This window comes from Cervus canadensis, chromosome 29 (assembly GCF_019320065.1).
Source record: "Cervus canadensis isolate Bull #8, Minnesota chromosome 29, ASM1932006v1, whole genome shotgun sequence".
NCBI classification, from domain to species: Eukaryota; Metazoa; Chordata; class Mammalia; order Artiodactyla; family Cervidae; genus Cervus; species Cervus canadensis.
The window spans coordinates 43,125,513-43,144,197 of NC_057414.1; the positions used below are offsets into that span (position 1 = coordinate 43,125,513).

General features: G+C 57.0%; 1 protein-coding gene across 3 annotated transcripts; it reads right to left on the reverse strand.

Moving 5' to 3' along the window:
• Nucleotides 1-7,233: 7,233 nt before the first annotated feature.
• Nucleotides 7,234-16,692, reverse strand: C29H11orf24 (chromosome 29 C11orf24 homolog). Of its 3 annotated transcripts, XM_043452182.1 has the most exons (5): nucleotides 16,532-16,688; nucleotides 14,293-14,453; nucleotides 13,257-13,454; nucleotides 9,357-9,530; nucleotides 7,234-8,668 (listed from the first exon to the last, which is right to left on the reverse strand). In XM_043452182.1, the coding sequence occupies exons 4-5, from the start codon at nucleotides 9,430-9,432 to the stop codon at nucleotides 7,563-7,565; spliced, it is 1,182 nt and encodes a 393-aa protein (XP_043308117.1). In that variant the 5' UTR covers nucleotides 9,433-9,530; nucleotides 13,257-13,454; nucleotides 14,293-14,453; nucleotides 16,532-16,688; the 3' UTR covers nucleotides 7,234-7,562. The 3 variants fall into 3 exon arrangements, with proteins under 3 accessions (XP_043308117.1, XP_043308115.1, XP_043308116.1); XM_043452180.1 differs by lacking the exon at nucleotides 14,293-14,453 and having other exon boundaries at nucleotides 16,532-16,692; XM_043452181.1 differs by lacking the exon at nucleotides 14,293-14,453 and having other exon boundaries at nucleotides 13,207-13,454; nucleotides 16,532-16,689.
• Nucleotides 16,693-18,685: the final 1,993 nt, after the last annotated feature.

The window sequence follows — 18,685 nt, forward strand, 5'->3', positions numbered from 1 at the left end:
ATAATAATTAAAAGATTCACTAGCGTGGTTCTATAGAACCACTCAACTTTTGTTTATCTGCACGCTTCAGTCATGTTTGACTCTGTGACCCTATGGACCACAGCCAGCAAGGCTCTTCTGTCCATGGGATTCTCCAGGTGAGAATACTGGAGTGGGTTGCCATTTCCTTCTCTAGAGCATCTTCCTGATCCAGAGATTTAACCTGCTTCTGTTACACTGTCTGCTTTGGCAGGCAGGTTCTTTACCACTAGTGCCACCTGGGAAATATCTTAATTCTCCTTCATTCTTGAAGGAGAGTTGGTGCCATAGCTGACTTGAGCTGGCAAAAAAAAAAAAAAGGATCAATGGGACAATTGAAATTATCCAGTCTGAGGGGCAGAAAGAAAAAAGAATGAGTAAAAATGAGCAGAACTTAAGAGATCTATAGGACACCATCAAACATACTAACGTATGCATTATAGGAGTCTGAGAAGGATAAGAGAGAGAGAAAGAGGCAGGAAAATATTTGAAAATAAAATGGCTGAAAAATGTCTCAAGTCTGAAGAAAGCATGAATATGCATATCCAAGAAGCTCAACAAACCCCCAATAGGATAAATTCAAAGAGATCCACACCAAGGCATATTACAGTGAAATTGTCAAAAGCCAAGGACAAGGACAGAATTTTGGAAGCAGCAAGATCAAAGCAACTCACACATACCAGGGTCCTCAATGAGATTAACACCTGATTTATCCTCAATAACCATGGAGGCCAGAAGGTAGTGGAATAATATATATATATAGTTCTGAAAGAAAAAAACAAAAACAAAAAACACCTGTTAACCAAGAACTCTATATCAGCAAAACTCTCCTTCAAGAATGAAGGAGAAATTAAGATATTTCCCAGGTGGAGCTAGTGGTAAAGAATCCATCTGCCAATGCAGATGATGTAAGAGAAGCGGGTTCGATCTCTGGGTCAGGAAGATCCCCTGGAGAAGGAAATGGCAACCCACTCCAGTATTCTCGCCAGGAGAATCCCAATGGCAGAGGAAGCTTGCTGGCTATGGTCCACAGGGTCACAGAGTCAAACATGACTGAAGCAACTTAGCAAGCAGATCAACAAAAGCTGAGGGAATTTACTCCCAGCAGACCTTCCCTACAGGAAATGGTGAAAGGAGCCCTCCAGGGTGAAATGTAAGGATACGAGAACATAATCCAAAGCCACTGTTGTTGTTCAGTTGCTAAGTCGTGTCCGACTATCTGCAACCCCATGGACTGCAGCACACCAGGCTTCCCTGTCCTTCACCATCTCCTGAAGTTTGCTCAAACTCCTGTCCATCGAGTCAGTGATGCCATCCAACCGTCTCGTCTTCTGTCGTCCCCTTCTCCTCCTGCCCTCAATCTTCCCCAGCATCGGGGTCTTCTCCAATGAGTCGGCCTCCCCGCCTGGAAATAGGCGTAAGATGAGCTCCTATGGTGTGGGGAGGCGGGGAAGCCTGCTCTGGGTGTTGAACCCCTTCTCGGTCTTCCTTTTAAGGACTCAGCTCCCCCCTTGTCCCCCTTTCACCCTTTCATCATCGCCTCTCACACGGGGATTCTCATCAACAAATTAATACGCTCTAGATTGCTAGCATAAAAAGGATCCCTCCAGGTCCCCTACCCACCTGAGCCCACTGCCTGGCCTGACCCATTCCCCAGCAAACCTCCTGAGAAGGCAGCCGGCGTCTCTGCCCACATGCTCACCTGCCTGCCTTCCTCCGCCCCCTCACGAGGCCAATGGGGACGTCCTGGGAGGAGCGGCCACTCCCTCGCCCCTTCCTTGCCTGGCCAACAGGGCTGTCCACAGCCTCTTTCTGGGACCCTCTTGGTGGAGGAAGACGCGCTTTCTCTCTCCTCCCCATGGCCAGGTTGGGCTCCTCCTCCCCTCCTGCCCCGACCCTAACCCTAACTGTGACCCTAACCCCGGATCATCTCTGCTCTGAAGGCTCCGGAGTTCTCTCTCCTGTGGGGACCTTCCTGAACTTCAGACTCATATCCCGTGTCCTCCTGACAGACCTCTCAGCCTCAGCCCATCCACAGAACTCTTGGTGGGGTGCCCACTCCACCCCCCAAGTCCTCCCACGAGGAGCTAGGGGGGCCTCTGGTAAGTGTGTAGAAACCAGGGTGGTCCTTGGGTGTGAACTGGGCTCTGTCGCCCCCGCCCAGTGACATGCGGAAGGTTCACCAGTCCCCCGGGGCCTCAGCGTCCCCTCTGTGATGGGGGAGGGCAGGATGCTCAGGAGTCAGGATGAAACAAACTAACATACAAAGCTCTGGAAACGACACCGCCAGCATCCCAGGTCATCGAGCCAAAGACACCGGGGTCAACCCGGCTTCTGCTTTGTGCGTGTGGGACGTGTGTAAAGAAACAGTGGCAGCCCCGCTGACTCAGCTTCCAAAACACATGCCAAGTTCATGGGCGTCTGTCTGTCTGTGAGCACACCCTGGTCCATCTCCCCCTGGGGGGCAGCCGAGCAGCCTTTCCAGCCGCCCAGCCACCCTCCCCCACTACGGGGTGCAACCAGAAGGATCTTTCACTTAAGAGAGTTAAATCGAATTCTACCCCCCTCCTTTCTCTTCTTCTAAATTTTTATCATGGAAACTGCAGACACACAAGCACAGAGCAAGCAGGATGACCAGTGACAAGCCTACCAACCACCTTCCGTGTTCGGGACTACTATGATGTGTCCCCCCCCGACACACCACCACGCTCCCCTCCTGCACCCCAGACAGCACATCACCTCATCTGTAAGAAGTACTATGCTCAACAAAGTAATTTTTTTCAACCTACACTGAGCTGGTTTGTGGGAATTACGTTCCCCCACCAAGGACTGAACCAGGGCTGTGTCAGTAAAAGTGCCAAGTCCTAACCCCTGGGTCACTAGGGAATTCCCAACAAAGTAACTTTGGGGATTTTGGACATCCCCCAAGTTGGATGACATTATCCCTCGGCTGAAAACCCCCCTGGGACCCTACCTCCTCACCCTGGCCTTGACCCTGACCTGCCTCTCCCCTCCCTCCTCCGGCTGGCCAGTCTGTTCCCTGTCCTGGGGCTCTGCGTTCATGGTCTCTCTGCCTGGGTCCCCCATTTCCCTCGCTTTTCATGAATGCCTCCCCCTGGCCACCTGTGTTCTCAGTTCCCTTGTTTGGATTTCTGTCCTAACAAAAATCTGGGGGTCTAGGCAGGAGCGCGTGGTGATCGGGCCTCTGTGTGGAGGATATTGTGGGTGGGTGGGGAAGGGGGCCGCCGGGGTCTGAGATGATTCAGTGAGATGAAAGCTGGAAGGCACTCCAGCCTGAGACAGTGAGTGCTCAAAAAATACCAGTTATTGTCAGCACCTGCTGCATAAACCTTGGCCTCCCTTTTTAAGCAGAGTTGCAGGAATAAAAAGTGGCTGAGGGTGAACTGTCTGCCCCAGGTAACCCGGCTGGTGGGGCTCCGGGAGAGAAGCCCCCGAGCCCGAGTATGCGTTTACTGCACCTTCCTGAACCCTGGCCTGGCTTCGTCCCGCAGGGAGACAGTTACAGGCACAGATGCTGCAACGCCACCAAGAGCATTGTGTCCACCACAAGGGAGGCCCCGTCTAGCAATGAGTGGGGGAGTCCTTCCAGTGTGGGGTGACCGGGAAGGCGTCCCCACTGCCAGGCTGGAGGGATTCCCCCACCCCCAGCGTCTCCAGCCAGGACCAGCACCCAGGGTGAAGGAAGGAGGCTCGGCCACCAGGGGGAGCCCGGGGACTTCGCCGGTTTGTGGACTCCGGGCTGCGCCCAGAGGAATGCAACAGCCGCCGCGTGGTGGCCGGTATTCGCAGAGGGACAGAAAAACCCGGGGTGAACCCTGTCCCGCCACTGCTTGGAGGGCGAGCAGTGGCCTTGGGCAAGCCACTTGACCTTCATGTGCCTGACTTTTCGCACTGTGAAGGGAAGAAATCGCTTTCGGGGGTCAAGCCCCAAATCTGACGCATCTCACCTGGACCTCTGGCACCTCTCATCCACGGAACTGGGAACCTGCTCCTCCCTGAAGCAGCCACAGCCCCTGCTGCTGGAGCAAAGAGCCGGGGAAGAGGCTCGAGCCCCTCTGCCAGGCAGCCCCCCGCCCCAGCATCCCCGGCGGGTCGGGCACCCCGTGTGTCTCCTCTTTCCTTCTCACGATCATCATTCAGATCTCAAGCTGGGGGGGCAGTGTGTGGCAGCTGCATGCCTGAACCCCCAGTTGGCTGCCAAACAGCGGGCACCGAACAGGTCTGAAGGGACTTTCCGCCTGGCCTCCTGCAGGCCGGTGGCCTCCAGGCAGGGGACAGTCTGGGCTCAGACACGCAGCCCCTAGAGTGAAAGGCCTGCGTGGAGGGGCCCCGTGTGCTTTCCCTCTCCTGCGAGCCTTCCTGAGACTCGCCCCTCCCCTCAGTCTCTGCTGGGGGCCAGGACCCCCTGGAAGGTTTGCTCTGGCCTGGAAGGCCCGGCCTGGCAGTTTGGTCTTCATCCCGGGAAAGATTGTTGGCAGGGACAGCTGTGGTGAGGCTTGTATTTTTGAGGGTGCCCTGGCTGCAGGGTGGAGGACGGCTGGGGGGGAGCAGGCAGGTGGCGGTGGGCCCCCAGGCAGGGCAGGAGGCCTCAGGCAAGGAGAGGCCCGCTCACAGGAAAGCTCGGGATGGCCATGGACTCGAGGGTGAAGCCCGGGTATCGAGCTCAGGTAAGTGGCGATGCTGTTGGCTTCAGGAAGAACCCTGGGAGTCAATCACGTTCCTGGGGGTCACAGCTGAGCTTGGCCTTGCATGTTACGGATTTGCGGTCCGCCAGCAGGAGCCCCACACTCATTGGAGGTGCATCTGAGCAAACTCTGGGAGACAGCGAAGGCCAGGGAAGGCTGGCGAGCTGCAGTCCATGGGGTCGCAGAGTCAGACACAACTTAGCGACCGAACAACAACAAAAGACAGGAACCAAAATGATGGCAGCAGGACCCTAGGCGGGAGGAGTAGAAAGCACAGTGGGTTCTTGGGGCGAAAAGACTTGGAGTCCCAGCTGGGGCAGGGCGAATGGCGAGCCCTGTGGCACTCCACGCCCCCATTCCTTGGAGGCAGAGGCCCCTGCTCACAAGCTAAGGATGAAAGCCAGCCCTGCGGGTTGCCCCTTGTCCTACATCCCTGCAAAGGAACACGGCGCCCTGTGTGCCGTGGTTCACATGGGGGTCTGGGCTCTGTCCGTCGAGGGACTCATCCAGATAGGGTGTGGAGCCTGCCCTTGACAGGCCAGCACCGTCATGCCGCTGGGGTGATGCGGGCAGAGAAAGGTCATTCCCTAAATCCCCCGATTGTTCACCCTGACGTGCAGAGATGACTTCTCAGATCTGAGGATGGAGCTGCAGGCTGGCCTGGAGCTCCGGTCAGTGAGGCTGACACCTTCTCAGCCACAGTCGGGGCGCCAGTACCTGGGATCAAAGAGCAGACGGGCTCAAGCGTAAGATGGGTCTGCTGGGGCAGGGAGAAACAGAGGCTTGTAGGCCAGTGGAACGCGGGATCAATCCCTGGGTGGGGAAGATCCCCTGGAATAGGAACTGGCAGCCCACTCCAGTCTTCTTGCCTGGAGAATCCCATGGACAGAGGAGCCTGGAGGGCTACAGTCCATGGGGTTGCAGAGTCGGACATGACTGAGCATGTGTGCACGGCAGAGGCCGGTAGGGGCCCAGCTGTCGGAGGCACAGCATGGCTGCTGGGGAAGGAAAGGGGGCTCCTGGACCAACCAGTGAGAGAGAGGGGCTGGGGAAACCCCAGATGGAGCTGGAAGACAGGGGAGGACTGTTCGGATCCCCCCGCTCTGCTCTGTATATCCTCCACCCATGGCTCTTATGTTATTTCAGATGGTTTCACTGTCTTCATATTTTGTGTGTGTGTTCAGTCACTCAGCCATGTCCGACTCTTTGCGACCCCATGGACTGTACCCCGCCAGGCTCCTCTGTCCGTGGGATTCTCCAGGAAAGAATACTGGAGTAGGTGGCCATTTCCTCCTCTAGGGGATCTTCTCAACCCATAGATGGAACCCACGTCTCCTGCCTTGGCAGGTGGATTCTTGGCCCACTGAGCTATCAGAGAAGCCCCTGTCGTTGTCTCTTATTATGCACCATTTGAAATTCTTTTTGGAGGCAGAACTTAAATAGGAGGATCCAGACACGCAGGTCTAGCTCAGGAGACCCCTGTGATGGGGAACCTGGCGTCTCCAGGTAGAGTCTCCTCCTCAGGGCTCAGAGTAGTTGAGAAGAAAGAGTCAACCCCAGTCCTGGAATCTTGCCAGGCAGCAGGACCCCAGGGCCACGACAGATGTGACTGCCTGCGCATTTCACAGGATGCCGAGTCCCCACCAGTGCCCCTGTGCTACAAGCCACGCAGCTCAGAGACGTGGCCTGGAAACCGGTCTCACGTGCTGCGGGCCAGCGCTCGCTGCCTCGGGCAGGCACGCGGTGAGGCCCGAGAGCCAAGTGCGGTCTGGGCAGCTGTAAAACAAAGCTGCTGAGGAAAGAGCCGGCCTCTGGAACCGGTGAAACTCTGACTCTGGCCCTCTGCGCTTGAGTGAGGTCTCCTCTGGGTCTCGGTGGTCCTGCCTTTAAAACGGGGCTCAGAGCACTGGTGTCCTGGGGCGCGCGTGGGCGCCCAGCCACGTGCACTGAGCCCTGGGAGTGTGTGGCACGTGACAAGCGCAGTGTGGGCTCGGAGGGCTGCTGGGGACGTGGGGCCTGGCCTCGGGCTCGCTCGGCCCTGGGGCTCCCCTGGGGTGCAGTGCTGGTAAGTGACAGCCCACGGCGCCACCTGACCAGGCTCCCACGTGGCCAGAGCACGTGAGCCGTGCCGGGTCCTCGAGACCCCGCCCACCGGTTACACCGCGTTGCATGGTTTATGTGCTGCACTTGGCTCTCGTATCCAAAGCAGGCTCCACGCGTCCACCACGCCACAGTCCCGAGAAAGGAGGATTCGAGGAAAGGGTTCACGTCCATGTGGTGCCAGGGACCCTCAGGGGCGGAGGCTCCTCCCGCCCAGGCTCAGGCAGGGTCAGGCCTAAGAGCGAAGCCCAGGAGAGCAGCAGACACAGCCCACGTCCGGGACCTCACAGTACATTCAACATCGACAATATTGCACGCCATCGCACCATCTTGAAAAGGCTCCCTGGGGCGTGACGGGGTGGGATGGGGGGGTGCAGGAAGCAGCCCACACAAATGGACGGACGCGGTCTGAGTGGAAAGGGGTCATTGCTTTAATTTAGGTCAGGACCCACCCCGGGGGGCCCGCCTGCCCCATCCCGAGGCAGAACCACTGGCCCTATGTCAACATGATCGTTAGAAAAATAAATATGAAAAAAGCAGCCACTCTTTAGTGATCGTGGAATTAATCTTGACAGCAATTAAATGTGTTTAAGCATCTGGCATGTCTCCTAAATTGCACCAAAAGAATCTGGAAGCACTTGGTTTGGCCTCAGAGGCAACCCGGAAGGGGAGGTGGGGGTGCGGGGGGGCCCAGCCCCAGGCCCGGCTGAGCGCGGTGCCCCGCCCCCGACCCGCAGGTCACATCTCGGAATCTGCGTACATGCCGTTGATGAGATAGTCCACCTGCGTGTAGTCCTTCTTCCTGTAGCTCTCGTAGGCCTGCAGGGCGAACAGGATCAGGACCGTGATGAAGAGGGTGACCCCCAGCAAGAGCACCGCCAGGAGGAAGCTTCTGTTCACGGAGTACAGGGTCAGGGGCTCGCTGGAGGCCACCAGGTACCGGCCCTGGGTGCTGGGCTGGCACGAGTCTGTGGGTGGCACCTTGGAGTCCCCGGGGGTCGGCCCCGGGGAAGTAGTACCAGGTGTGGCCACAGGCTTGGCCTGCTCCGGCGTCTGAGTTGTGCCCAGCTCTGGGGCCCCCGGCGTGGATGTGGCAGGGCCGGGCCGTGTCGTGGGGGTCGTGGCCTCCACCGCAGGGGCCAGGCTGGTGTGAGGTGTGGGTGCTGCCGCTGTGCCGACGGTCAGCTCGGGGGCCTTGGTTGTGGTGCCCACGGTTGTGGACACGGAAGCCGCAGATGGGGAGGCGGGCTCCGGGGTTGTGTTTAAGAGGGTGGGTGTGGGCCTCTGGGACGTGTCATCCACAGTCCGGGGCGTCGGCATCGGCGCCTGGACGGTGGGGCCCTGCGCGGACACATTGGGTACTCGGGGACTCGAGGGTGTCAGGCTGGCTGTGGAGAGGCTGGCAGTGGACCCAGGAGGACCGGGTGAGCCTGCGGGGCTGCTGACACTGGCGGGGGTCGCGGCGGCGGGCTGGGCACTCGTGGCCAGTGTGGGTGTGGCGGGTGGGATGGCTGTCGCTGGCCTAGACGACGAGCTGTTGCCAGGCGCCTGCGTGCCGGGTGAGGACGGGGTCCTCCAGGCAGACACCGGGGCGGGCGGCGTGGGCACCCTGGAGGCAGCTCCAGCCCGGGTCCCTCCAGCTGTCGCGGAAGTGCCCATGTCTGTCCTGTGTGTTGTCCCCGCTGTGACTGCAGGAGAGGTGTGGTCGCCTCCCCAAGTCCCTCTGGTCGGTGTGATGGGAGACGGTGTCTCTGGGGTCATTCTTTCAGCTGTTCTGTTCAAGACCCCGGTCACTGTTTCCACGGATGAGTTTGTCTCCGAATGGTCCCACGTCCGGTTGAGGACTGCGTACCGTTAAGAGTTGGAAAAGGAGAAAGACAAATGATCGTCTTCTCATTAGAGAAGTGGATTACTCAAGTGGATTATTCAGAGCCGGTCTGAGTTTCCGGCCCATGGGGCTGGCCGGGGAGGACGACAGTGACGCGGGCCCAGGATTCCCTCTTAGCTCACCGCGCACCTCTGGCCTGCAGCCCGTCACACGGGTGCTCAGCACTGTGGTTTAAAAACTCCTTTGCTCTCTGAACCCCAAATGCACGGAAGACTTCAGAGCTTCACCCTTTGATCCAATTCCCAAAATATCAAAGTCTCACATCACAGGTGTGATTCACCATTAAAAAAAAAAATCTATCCAACACACACCCAGGTCTCCAAAGCAGCTAAATCGTTGCCCAGATATTCACACCGTGCCACAGCTCTTGGCTTTATGGAAGGACTTACAGAGAGATTTCTGGGGATGCACAGTGCCTGGCACAGAGGAGAAGCGCAACTAAACAAGTGCTGTTTGGGAGCTAGTGCAAATCCAGCTCCCCAGTAAAGACTGGGTTTACGGAACAAATGAAACTTTGCAGGACCCAGGGAGTAACCCTCGCAGGGCTCAGAGGCTGGGTCCCATGTCGGCCGGACAAGCCTTCCCAGCCCAGCCCCCGGGGCCCCGGCAGGCCCGTCCGGCGGACGCACGGCTTTCTCACTTACAGGGATGCTCTGATGCGTGCAGGCTCTCAGATAAGGACCAGGAGGAAACCCAAACGAGCACGAGGGCTGTCCACATCTTGCAGGTGGGCCGGGAGCGAGGCTGGGCGGTCTCCGGGGCTCCCAGCCGGCCGCGCCTCAGGCTGCTAAGGGCTCCCTGCTGCTTGGCCGAGGGACCTATGGTCAAGACAGCAGGCGTCGGGTCAGGAATGTGGGGGCAGGGGCTCCTCTGTCACAGGCGAGGGAGGGCTCCGGCGGGCTGCAGGGTGCAAACCCAGCCAGATGTCCCCCCGGGGCCTGCCACATGGGAAGGGTGTGCCGATTCTCAGCCACATGTCCAGCGATTGGCCCAGTGCCTGCTTTCATGGGCTAAGAGCACTTCTTGACCCAATTTCACTACGAGTCCCACCATCCCACCCCAGAGTTCAGAACATAAAAGAGCAGCAGCGAGAAGGTGTAAAGACTTCCAGTTACCGAGATTACCCAAGTCCTTCTGCAGCCTGCAGGACCTGGGATGGTTGACCGCACGGGGAGATGCCACGAGCAGCCAGCCGTCACTCATCCGTCATTGGCCACCCATCCACCCGTCCAGCACGCCCTGAGTGCCTGCTCACGTGCCATGCAGCGGACTCAGGACAGAAAGATGAGAGCCACACGACTCTCTCCTCCAGAGGGAGGCACAGAAGAGTGGTCACAGCAAGCTGGTGCCACTGCAGAGCAGAGCGTGACTCCGGCTCGGCAAACAGCGAGGGGATGGCACCTGAGCAGGCCGTGAAGGGGGAGGGGGAGGCTGGCCCTCCGGGCAGAGGCCCCAGAGGTGGGTGGGAAGGGACTGGGTGCTGCGGGGCCCAGAGGGGGCATGGGATTCAGCTGGTGGGGGCTGGGGCAGGGTGCCGGGCCGGTTTCCTGGGTGCCACCTGGGCCATGTTCTGAAAGACAGATGGGGTCCACCTATTGGGAAAGGGGTGGGGGAGGTGGGTAGGAGGGAGCGGCAGGTACTGACAGTGGGGACCAGGGGATGGTGCGGTGAGACCTGGGGCTAAACTAGAGAGGGGCGGACACCCGGGTGTGGTTTGGATTCGGGGGTGGGGGGATGGGAGCCCCTGCAGGTCTGACTGAGGCAGGGGTGTGGCAAGTATACACAGGGGTTCCAGGCGACGGGCATCTCGGGGGGCGATGCAGGTGGGAGGGGGCGGGGTCCGAGGAGGCCGAGAGACTCAGCCCGGGGGTTCCACGGTGAGCGACAGAGGGCGGGCTGAGTGGGCCCGCTTGCAGAAGCTCTGGTCTCCGAGGGTGACGGTGCAGCTGCAGGGACTGACAGAGTCCCCACTGCGGCTGAGCGCCAGCAGAACGAGGACGGGCTGCCCTGGCGCTCGGGTCTCCCCATGCTCACCCCGGTCTCTCCCATGTGCCAGCACTCTCCCGTCCCTCGCTGCAGGGCAACCGAGGGGCCCGTCACTTCATGCCCTGCTGGTCCTGGGTGGGCCCTGAGCCTGTTCTCAGCCCCGCCCAACCGCCGGAGTCCCACGTGGTCGCCGCGAGGCCTGGGCCCTCCCCAGACAGGGGCCCAGCCGCGTGCACCCTGGGTTAGTCCCGCAACCCGGCACTCCACGAAGGCCCAGGGCAGGTGGAGCACAGGCTGCTGGAGTCTGGGGGCAAGTGAGGGGACTGGGGCCCCTGAGGGCGCCCCCCACAAGCAGTCCTGCCCGCAGGCACCCTAGGCAATCAGCGCAAAGCTCTGGAGTTCCACAGAACATCTTGCAAGGGAGCCTTCAAGTCGTCCGGAAGGAAATGTGCTGACCGATTCCTTGCCCGGCATGATGCTAAGTGCTGCTCTGCATGGACCAGCCGCCGGGCTGGCTCCCTGGCCTCCCAACAGCCCCGAGAGTCACCTTCAAGCGTCCCCATCCTGGCCCTGTGCCATCTGCCACTCCACAGCTGCCAGAGAGATTTCTGTAACCCCCAAAGCCCACCCTGCCTCCGCTGCTTAAACCCCTACTCTCCCAGGATAATTCCAAAGCTTACTGATCAGGGATTTTGGCAGGAACTAAATCGCCTGTGGCTGGTGATTTGTCAGGTAAGTGAATACTGAAATGTAACCCTGAATATTCATTGGAAGGACTGATGCTGAAACTGAAGCCCCAATACTTTAGCCACTTGATGGCAAAGAGCTGACTCATGGGAAAAGACCCTGATGCTGGGAAAGATTGAAGGTGGGAGGAGAAGGGGACGACAAAGGATGAGATGGTTGGATGGCATCATTGACTCAATTGATATGAGTTTTAAGCAACCTCCAGGAGATGGTGAAGGACAGGGAAGCCTGGCGTGCTGCAGTCTACAGGGTCACAAAGAGTTGGAAATGACTAAACGACTGAACAGCAACGTTTAGGTAACAGAAGACGCATTAACACGTCTCTGGTCAGTAAGCTGTCAGTATGGCAAGGTAGCCTTCCATGTCTGACCCTCAGCCCCTCCTGGATGCACCCACTTCCACCAGACGTATGAAAGACCTGCAGTCCCCCACCCGCCCCCGTGCAGCATAAAGGGGCCCCTTGGGGACATTGCAGGGTGGCCCCAGAACTGGAAAAAATCCCCTCAGAGCTCAAACTCTGCTGGAAGGCTGTGCTCCGCACCCCCACCTCACCCCACCCCACCCCCACCCCACACCACCCCCACCCCAGGCTTCTAACCAAGTGTCACTAACTTCAGTTTAGCCTCATGGTGTGCTTTCCTGCCAAAACCGTCCCATCAAGGTTCCTGGGGTCTCACAGGTGTCAAAAGGTCCCTCGGCCCTACCAACCACAGATTCGCATCTGCTCTCTTGAGTGCGAAATGCATTCTTTGTTCTGACAGAAACACGTGGGGGTAGGGTGGGCAGAGAAGAAACAGACCAATGTCATGAGCGTGGACTGAACCAGGGAGGTTTCAGGCACAAAGAGTTCACACACCACCACCACCCCCACCCGTCCACGGCTGAAGCAGACGCAGCTGGACTCTCCATAAATAAATGTATTGAAATGGCTCTCTCTTCGGCCAGTCACACCCAGCAAGTGCATTGACAATACCCCCACCACCAAGCCCCACGTGCTCCCTGTCTGAACCCTGGATCTCAGGGCTTCCAGAATGCACCCCAGGCCTTAGGGCCTTCCGCTGCCCCCTCACTACGAATCTCGAGAGCAGGATCAGCAAGCTTTTTCCTGTGAGAAGCTTGATTGCAAGTATTTCAGACTTGGTGGGCCATATGGTCTGTCTTGGCTACTCAAGTCTCAAAAGCAGGCATGGACCCTAGGCAGGTGATGCGTGTGGCTGTGTCCCAATAAAACTTTATTTACAAAGACAGGCAGTGGGCGGGACATGGCCCCCCTGGCTCTGGGACTTCACTGAGCTTCAGAGCTGACATTCCAGCTAAAGCAGGAGGAACCGATTCAGGGGGCTGAACGAATTTCCTCCTTCTGTCCAGCTCCTCACCCTGGAACAGACATGGACTGTACCATTCTTGGTTGAGGGACGGCCTCCAGGCGGCCTCTTCCCGGGATCCCTTCTGCTATGAGAGGCCCCCTCCACCCCCAGCATCGCTGAGATGCATCACCCCAGGGGGCTCCCACAGTCTCGTGGTGTCACAACACGAGGCCTAGAGGGAACCTCCAGAAACAGAAGATGGCCAGAGGACCACATGGTTCCCATGCCCACCTGGGGAGCCATGTCCGGGGCCACCAGAGAAGGCAGAGGCTCTGTCGGTGCAGTGCCACCGGCCAGGCCTCCTGGTCACTGGATGGCTCGGCCCTCTGATGTTCGCGCTTTCTTTTGCCCACCCTGACCCTGCAAAGCCCCCACAGGGCTGTTTCTGGGTTACCTGTCCTATCACTGAGCAGGCGGCCCTGCCCGCGGGCCTTGGACACTCACGAGAGACAGCTGCTCAGGGCACGCTCCCAGGCTGGGCCATCCTCCTTGGAGAGCTGAGGGCTTGGCACCGAGGGCTCGCAGGGTGAGGAATGGCTTTGCGGGAGGCGAGGGCAGCTTTGCAGGGCACTCCCAGGCCATGGCACGCTCTACGGCGCAGGTGGGATCCAGGCAGATGCTCCACTCTGGCAAAAGATGCATCTAGGGTTTGAAAAAGAGGAAGTGCTCCTTAGGAAAAGCAGGGGGTAATATCCAGTGAGAAGGGAGGCATTGTCCTAGGAGCCAACCAAAACTTCAGAGGAGTCCAGGATACAGTTGTAAAGATATGAACCAGCACGCATGATTCTGTGATTGGTGAATATCTGATACATACTCAGGAAGAGATGCAAGAAACTCACCACTTTCAAGAGTGGCAGACACAAGTAGGTGGTGATACCCGAGGACCACCACTGGCTGGCTCACTATCACAGACACCCACGTGCACCCACCCTGTGGGGCTCCTGGGCACATAGATCTTTTTGTCCCCCATTTCTTATAGGCAAGACTCCAGGCTCCATGACCTTTTCTAAGTTCCAAAGGCCTAACAGTTGATAACCACGGGAGGAACAGGATGAAACCCAAGGCAAGACTAATGGACCTGAACAGATTCATCAAGATTAGGAGTGGGCCCACCCTGCACACACCCTAACCTTGTCAGCAACCTCACCCTTTTGAAACTTTGCAGAAGTTATTGCCTTGTTCCTTATCACATCCCCATGCCTGACTGTAACCTCTTCCAAGGGAAGGGGGCACAGTTCTTGAGGCACTAGCCTACTGTGCTCACCTTTGCATAGCAAGGTAAGAAAGCCACTCTTTCCTTCTCCTCCATGACTCTGTCTCCATATCTGTTTGGCCATGGTGCACAGAGTCAAGGTTTTGGCAACACACACACATGCATAGGCAGTCACACTCATGCACAGAGCTACACATGCACCCATATCCACGTGCACAAGGCAACACACGCATGCACACTGCCCTGCATGTACACGTGCAATCATACCTGTACATGTGTGCAACCACACACACAGTTACATACACGAGGTGAGCGTGCTCACGGAGCATCTCTCAAGCTATCTCAGGGAACTCCACGGGTCTCTCAAGAAACCTCTGACGGCTCCCATCACCGCCTCTTCCCCCAGCCAGTGCGGCTGGTAATCACTGCTAGAGATAGGAATTGGCCGCTATGTAGAGTCAAGAGCAGGCCCTTGTGCCATGACCTCATCCCTCTGGTATGGTACAGCCCCCACCTTCCAACCCCGTATTCTAAATGTCAAGATTCCCCTGTCGGGACCTGTGCTAATCAAAGTTGGCTCACAATGGAAAGTGAAAGTGAAGTCGCTCAGTTGTGTCCAACTCTTCGCCAACCCATGGACTGTAGCCCATGAGGCACCTCCATTCATGGGATTTTCTAGGCAAGAATACTGGAGTGGGTTGCCATTTCCTTCTCTGGGGGATCTTCCCAACCCAGGGATTGAACCTGGGTCTCCTGCATTGCATCTAAGCCACCAGGGAAGCCCGATGGAGAAACCATCACCAAGACTTAGTATCTGGTTTCCCCTGCAGAGGCTTTTGGTGTTGTTCAGTCGCTCAATCGTGTCCGACTCTTTGTGACCCCATGGACTGCAGCACACTAGGCTTCCCTGTCTTTCACCGTCTCCCAGAGTTTGCTCAAACTCATGTCCTCTGGGTCAGTAATGCTTCAGTGAGCCTTAATGGAGGGTCTGGCCGTTATTCTCATTATCTGGTGTAGAAAGACTGGGCAGGTCAAGGTCTTCCTTGGAGCAGGAAGGAAATGGTGTTAAGTAGGAGAGCGGGCCAGGAGGAAAGACGGGAGGTTAGGCTGGTTCTGAGAGTTCTCATTTTCAGGGCTCAGCTCCTCACGAGCTATGCAGGGAAGGGACAGGAGCCAGGCAACACTCCATGAGAAAGGCACCCTGAGACATGGCCCTGGGCGCCAACGTCATCATCCTTCTCTGGTCCTTGACTTCGTGCTGCCTCTCAACATCTCCCACTTCCGACTTCCGTGCTCTCAATCTTGGCTTGACTTTTAAACTTCTTTGAAATTGTGATATACAGGCATGCAAGTTACCTGAAATCAGACTCCAAATTGCTTAATTCCTTTTTCTGGCTTACACAGGTTCCTGGGCCAACACAAGTGTTACCTGCCACATTCCATCACACTAGTAACTTTTTTATCAGTGACAGCGGCAATGTGACTCCAACTGGAGAAACACACACCAAGGAATAGGGATTGCAGAAACAAACGCAGGGCAAACCACAGACATCTGTCCTGACACGTCACCTGGCTGAACTTTGGTATCAGAATGCAAGGAACACAGGCATGTGGTTTTGTGTCTTTAGACATTGTCCTGGGTTCCAAAAGATGTGTGTCTGTGGCAGATGAGAACCTGGAGCGCTGGAGAGCATCTTAATTATATTGCTTCCTTCCAGGCTTCTGGAGTTTTGGATATGATGCTAATTGCTGATCAAGAGCCTAATTTTTGCTGGCCACATGGGTAAATTCCACATTCCTTTGTCCATCGGGCAAGTCTGGCCTATAAGCTGAACATCTGTATTGAAATTTTAGAGATGATTCCTCTAGGGAGGGGGGAAAAATATTATTAAAGGTAGATTTCTAAGTAGGTATTTATATCTTATGGCAAACCATGTGGATGCTGGCTCCTCATACTAGCTTAACAGCTAATGGCAGAGACTAAGAGGCTACCCAGACTCACGTGGGGGAGGCAGGCAGGTTAAGTGGAAATGCATAAGCCCCTCTCAGGTAGAGAGGGCTTGGGGGAGGCCTGGGTCGCCTGAAAGGGCCAACTCTGTGTTGAGAGCAACACTTCCTGGGGCCCAGCCTTGGGCCGGGCAGGACCTTTTAAGCTCCCCACCCATCCGGGTGTGTCCCAACTTTCCCTCCTTCGCTCCCAAACTGGACCGACCGCGTCTCTTCTTCTCCGGTTCGGGGTTCTCTTAGGGCCCCCTTTTGCCTCCTGCTTCTTGGGCTCCCCCTCCCCGATCCTTCCCCCAGCTGACTCCTCCTTCCGATCCTTCCTCTCCTCCTTCCTCACCTCCAATCGTCACCAGTGTGCACTCCGTATCCCCATTCATCTTGTCGCTGCCTCCCTCCGCCGCCCCTTGAGTACCCCATGCACCCCACCTCCCCCTCTCCGCCCCCAAGCCGGTACAGGCAGCAGTGACAACAGCTCCCCTGGACAGCAGGGAGGCCCGCTTACCCGGGCGCGGCAGGCCTTGCGGCGGCCCGGCGGCCCTCGGGCGGCGGGGAAGCGCCCGCTGTCCGGCGTGGGGACGTGGCCGGCAGCGGAGCCGCGGGACCCGGTGCCAAGACGGCTCAGGGCAGCCGCCCCAGCTCGGCCCCGCCCCGCCCCGCCCCGGAGGTGACGTCACGGGAGGGCGGGCCAGGGTGGGCGGGGCAGCCTTGGACGACCCTGGAGCCCGACTCCCGAAACGAGTGGAGCAGCCGGAGGCGAGCCGGAAGTGAGGGGTGTGGCCGCACCCAGGGCCACGCCCACCGCGGAGCGGCTCTGGTTACACCGGGAGCGCGGCCGGAAGTGGCTATTTTGGACGGGTCTCTCCGGAAGTGGTGGTTCCTGGGGCTCTGCCACCTGGCCGCGTATACTGGCGTGTCCGGCGGAGGGTCTCGGAGAGGGTCATCTCAGACCTCCCTCGGCGCCGTGGCTGTGCCACGTGCCCGCCCCCATCCCACAGACTTTATCCAGGCCCAGGGGCCAGCGCTGGGACTAAGTAACAGTAGAGATGGCCACCCGTGGGTCTTGAGCGCTTGCGCGCGCCAAGCCCTGAGCTTGGTTCAGTAACCCTGTGACACGCTTCGCACCCGTTTTACAGACGCTGAAACTGAGGCTCACAGAATGTTCTTTAATTCTGAGCCGTGAGTAACAGTGGGGCAGAATGAAGTACAGAGTAAAGCTGACGGGACTTGAAATAGGCTTTGAGGGCTGAGACAGAGGCTCAAGAGGAATTGGTGGTGGTGGTTTAGTCGCCAAGTCATGTCCGACTCTTGCGACCCCATGGACTATAGCCTGCCAGGCTCCTCTGTCCATGGGATTCTCCAGGCAAGAATATTGGAGTTAAGTTGCTGTGCCCTCCTCCAGGGGATCTTCCTTACCCATGGATAAACCATAATGGGAAAGAATCTTCTAAAAAGGAATGCCTGTATGTATGGGCTTCCCTGGTGCCTGAACGATTTAGAATCCACTTGCCAATGCAGGAGATGTGGGTTCGATCCCTGGGTTGGGAAGATCCCCTGGAGGAGGGCATGTCAACCCACTCCAGTATTCTTGCCTGGAGAATCCCATGGACAGAGGAGCCTGGTGGGCTACAGTCCATAGCGTCCCAAAGAGTCAGACATGACTGAGCAACTAAGCATAGCACACAAATACATGGAAAAGCACGAAATCGTTGACTTGAGATTCCTGGTTTTCTTGAACAGTAATCTTTTGATGTTCCAACTCGCTGGGTTTTGTTGCTGAAACTCCTATATCTCCTGGCTCCTCCCTTACCTCTTCGGGGCAGTATCTCAGAATTTTCTGAGATGCTGTGTACTTGGCTTAAGTCTTCAGTTTTGTCCGCCAAATAACACATAATTCTCAACTTGTAGGTTGTATGTTTTTTTTTAGTCAGCAGGGCCCTGGGATGAGAAACTAAATGTGACACAGAAAACTGGGGGTGTGTGACAAGGTCAGCTAGCCAGCTGTGAGCCCTGGGAGCACCTGAAACTCACTTTAGTGATGGCACCGCCGAGTACCCCATGGTTTCAGGTTGTATAGAACTTACTCTGAAAGACATAGGTTTGCTGAGATGTAGATCAGATGGAAGGGTTCTTGAAGACAAGCTCCTTTGGTTTGTGTTTGCTTTAATTTTCCCAACTAGCTCCGATCTAACATGAAAAGTACAGCATCTCTGTTCAATTCAGAAGTGAAAATACACTCAAGCAACCAGTTATAGTTCTGTGCTTGCCTTCCTCAAAGTTAGCTTCAGTGATCCTGTGTGTTATTTCCTCTTTGGCAAAACCGGAACGATTTTTACTACAAGGGCTGAAATTACAAAGATAAGACACAGCCTTCCTTCTTAAGGAGCTCATGGTCTACAGCAGGGTCTGCTGGCCCTCTGTCTGCTTTTACAATTTTATTTATTTGCTCGTTTATTTTTAGCTGTGCTGGGTCTTTGTTGCAGCGAGGGCTTTTCTCTAGTTGCAGCAAGCAGGGACTACTCTCTAACTGTGGCGTGCAGGCTTATCTCAGTGGCCTCTTCCCTTGTGGAGCACGGGCTTTAGGGCACACGGGCTTCAGTAGTTGCCGCACGTGGGTCTTGGACTGTGGTTCCTGGACTCTAGAGCACAGGCTCAATAG

Bases quoted from the DNA above. Each gene is read 5' to 3' on its own strand.
- C29H11orf24 (XM_043452180.1), bottom strand. From the start codon at position 9,432: ATGTGGACAGCCCTCGTGCTCGTTTGGGTTTCCTCCTGGTCCTTATCT. The intron at 8,669-9,356 runs GTAAGTGAGAAA...AACGGTACGCAG, and splicing joins GCACGCATCAGAGCATCCCT to TCCTCAACCGGACGTGGGAC.